The sequence below is a fragment of the Daldinia childiae genome, assembly GCF_008694065.1.
Source record: "Daldinia childiae strain JS-1345 chromosome Unknown Scaffold61, whole genome shotgun sequence".
NCBI lineage: Eukaryota > Fungi > Ascomycota > Sordariomycetes > Xylariales > Hypoxylaceae > Daldinia > Daldinia childiae.
This window is the reverse complement of record NW_022984702.1, coordinates 9,079-12,580: the sequence shown is the minus strand read 5'-3', so window position 1 is coordinate 12,580 and position 3,502 is coordinate 9,079. Positions and strand designations below refer to the sequence as shown.

Sequence of the window (3,502 nt, the reverse complement as noted above, 5' to 3'; positions counted from 1 at the left end):
AACACGTGCTCACACCCAAGTCGACTGTGCAGTCAGCGCTCCTAATAGTCCAAACAGTCAGTCTGGACACCTCAGACTGGACTGTTAGTCAGTCTGTCATCGTCAGACTAGACTATTCGTCGGTCCATCATTGACAGACTGGACTGTTGGTCCGCCCGTCATCGTCAGACCAGACTGTTGGTCAGTCCGTCATTGCCAGACTGGACTGTTGGTCCGTCCGTCGTAGTCAGACCAGACTGCAGTCCAAACTGCAGTCTGGACTATTAGTCTAAAACATAACATACGACTTGTAGCCTTTGCTATCTACCTCCAAGCTCCCCTATGTCATCTCCACTGTGTCTGATCCCCCACCGCTCTCATCGCGCCCCAATGCATCAGAGGGATTGCACCCAGCCGCATCGACATAGCGACACTGGAATCCATAATTAGTTGACGGTAGTCCTCACGACGCAGAAAACTCACATCTGATGGGACTATCAAGGCGCTGCTGTCCCACGAACGTAGGCATTCCACAAGATTTAAAGTTTCAGCGTCCATAGCTCCTCGCTGATCGGTTATCGTAAGTTTTGATTTCGAGAAGAGTCGCTCTGTCCCAGACGACATGGCTGCAATAGAAAGAATGTCGATGGCCATCAAAGACAGCCCAGGAAATCGTTTTCGCTGAGCTAACTCGAGCCACCATTTCAACGGGTCCGACGTCATCACGACAGGCTCACGGCAGTACACCTCGTACTCATCATCGTCTGTGTTGAAAATTGTCGCCTTCTGCTCATTCATCCACATTTTGTACCCATTTAGTCGCCTTGTAGTTGGCTCCTCTGCTGAGCCTGGTCGAAGAACCGGCAAGGAAGAAGTTGATTTGTACGATTCCCTCCACAGCTGCCCCACTCGGGATTTAGCTCTCTCAATCCATTCCGTCTTGTCTTCCCAGGTCTTCTCCATGTATGCCCACTTGAAAGAAGGGTTTAAGACTGTGGCTGCTGAATAGACTGGAGAGTCTTCTGTCAATTCATAGTAGTCGGCTAGTTTGGCCCAAGCAGTCTCCATCATCGTAGCCAGGTGGGGGATGGTGGTGGCCTCCCTGGAGGCCTCGATGTGGTGTAGGATATAATCCATGGTAGGAAGAACGTCGGCGATGGAATTTTGAACGCCCTCGTTGGCCATTGTCGCATCGTGAAATGGTTCCAGAAATTTGTGAATCTCGGCCAAAGCTACCCAATCAGACGGAGTCAGGGCATCCTCTTGTAGAGCAGGCTCTTGCGCGCAAAATACGGTGATAGCTTGCCTGACTTTAGGCCTCAGAGCCCTTTCAACCATTTGGTACCATGAATTCCAACGAGTGTCATTGTCACGCCGTAGCCTGAGACCGTCGGTGAGAGCAGTAAACGTTTGAAGCCTCTGGGGAGTCCAGGTGATGTAGACCACGATATTATGAAGCTTGCCTATCGCCCCTCGCTTTCTCCATTCCTCAATCTCCTCTTCGGATGGCCCACCATAGGAGCCTGTCGTGGGCGGCCGTTTTCCTATGAGAAATTCCATCACGGCCAGATGTATGACATGGCCGGTACAGCGAAGCCGGTGAGGAAGAGGGTCGTAGAAAACGTCAAACTCTCGCTCCAGGTCGTCAGAGATCTTGTCAATCATGGTGTTCATGTTGCTAGCATTGTCCATCATGAAATATCCAACCTTTGTGGCGATTCCATATTCCCGTATGAACTCCATGATGGCTTCGGCCATGTGTTCACCGCTGTGTTCTCCTTCCAGCTCCTTAATCCTCACCACAAGGGACTGTAAACCGTGATCTTCGGTTACGAATTGAACTGCGAAACCAATTACCCCCAAACCATTTGGCGAAGTCCAATTGTCAGGAATAATGTGGATCGAAGAAAGGGCATTTTGCAAAGCTCTCTTCACGAACTCCTTCTTATTGTCATAGCCCCATTGTAAGTCAGTTTTAACTGTATCACCAGACCTTGGAAGGAGATCATCGGCAGCTGGACGAAGATAGCGGATGAAGTCACGAAAGGCCGGATGTTCGACCTGAGCAAAGGGGAGGCTGCAAGCTACCGTGTAGCGGCAGTATAATTCGCGCAGAGTGGCTTGGTCAAGCGCATCCTCCTCTGCTGTCACCTTGCGTCTCTTGGTAGAGGTAAGGGTTTCATTGCTCAAGAAGGAACTGATATCTCCAAGGCGGCTTTCTGTCGCTTCTCGGTGGATATCTTGCCTCTTAGAGACGAGGATTCCATGCTGTTTACGCAGATGATCGATGACAGTGGACGATCCACCAGAGCAGTTGTACTTCTTGTCTCTTTTCTTCCTGTCGAAGCAGGGTTGGCAATGCCACCATTTCCTTCCGTTGGAATCGACCCAGGCAGCCGGAATCTTTCTGCCCTCTTCTAGTCGACAATATTGCCAGATAGGGGATGTCCTGTGGCGGGGGGCGCTAGGGTTTGAAGATGAGGAAGCTGCTGAAGAAGAAGTGGCCAAGTTAAGATCAGAATCGTCCAGGCGGCTACCGCAGCCAGAAGCACTACCCGAGAGATCGCCAATAGAAGACATGATTTGTTGTAGGTTTGGCAGTAAATGCTGGCTGCACACAAATGTTCGATTCCATCACTGGCGCCGGGGCCAAAATATATAGTTAATGAATAAAAAAAAAAACACTCATACCATTGCATGGACAGACGTATTTACGTCCAGCTCTGTAGGTTGAAATTCCTCGACTGAAAACAAACCTCTTGAAGTTGCACCTCTCTGAGCCAATTGAAATCTAACCAATAACAGGAGTTGAGAATCGCTAAGCCTAATAGGGTTAGCATAGTGCTGATGGCGTGAGGAGCTAGGCTTCAATTGGCTCGGAGAGCCTGCAGGAAAATTGGGGCAGACTATTGGTCTGACAGTTAGCCTGAGATCATTGGACCAGACTGTTGGTCAGTCTGTTTCAGTCAGACCAGACCATCTGTCCAGTCTGACAACCGTAGACTGGACCAACAGTCTGTCCGAGGAACGTAAACTGGACCATCAGTCTGGTCTGCAATTTACAGATCAGACCGATAGTCTATAGACTATTAGTCTGGACTGCAGTCTGGACTAATAGTCCAGTTAATGGTCTGGACTATTAGGAGCGCTGTTTCCGATTACGGTTTTCACTCGATCAGATGGCTCATTGGCTGGATAATGTAGTTCGAAATATTCCCGAACGCTCTTCTTGGCGTCTCGCAGCCATACCATTTGCTCGCGGCTGGTCCAGTTCGCCTCAAGCCAAGACACGTTCCAGCGCGGGTGAAGAATGACGGCGGCTTGGTAAAGCGGGGATTGGCCAAGCAGAGTGTAATACTCATCAAGTTTTGACCAACAGTTATTGATAGAGATTTGGATGCATCGTCGGTGGTCAGTATCGAAACTATCAGCTTGCGAGAATGTCCTAGTATATTCGCCTCGAGTGTGCTGGGGCAAGTGTTTCTCGCGTCCGTGGCTTTGGTCAGCTTGTAGCCTGCTACAC

At 49.9% G+C, this 3,502-nt stretch overlaps 1 protein-coding gene across 1 annotated transcript; it reads right to left on the bottom strand.

Annotated features, from left to right (window-relative positions):
* Positions 1–319: 319 nt before the first annotated feature.
* On the bottom strand, positions 320–2,559 carry GL218_09621 (Zinc finger BED domain-containing protein DAYSLEEPER; the record flags this gene model as incomplete). The annotated part of the gene is made up of 2 exons (XM_033586454.1): positions 320–412; positions 463–2,559. The coding sequence occupies 2 exons, from the start codon at positions 2,557–2,559 to the stop codon at positions 320–322; spliced, it is 2,190 nt and encodes a 729-aa protein (XP_033433755.1).
* Positions 2,560–3,502: the final 943 nt, after the last annotated feature.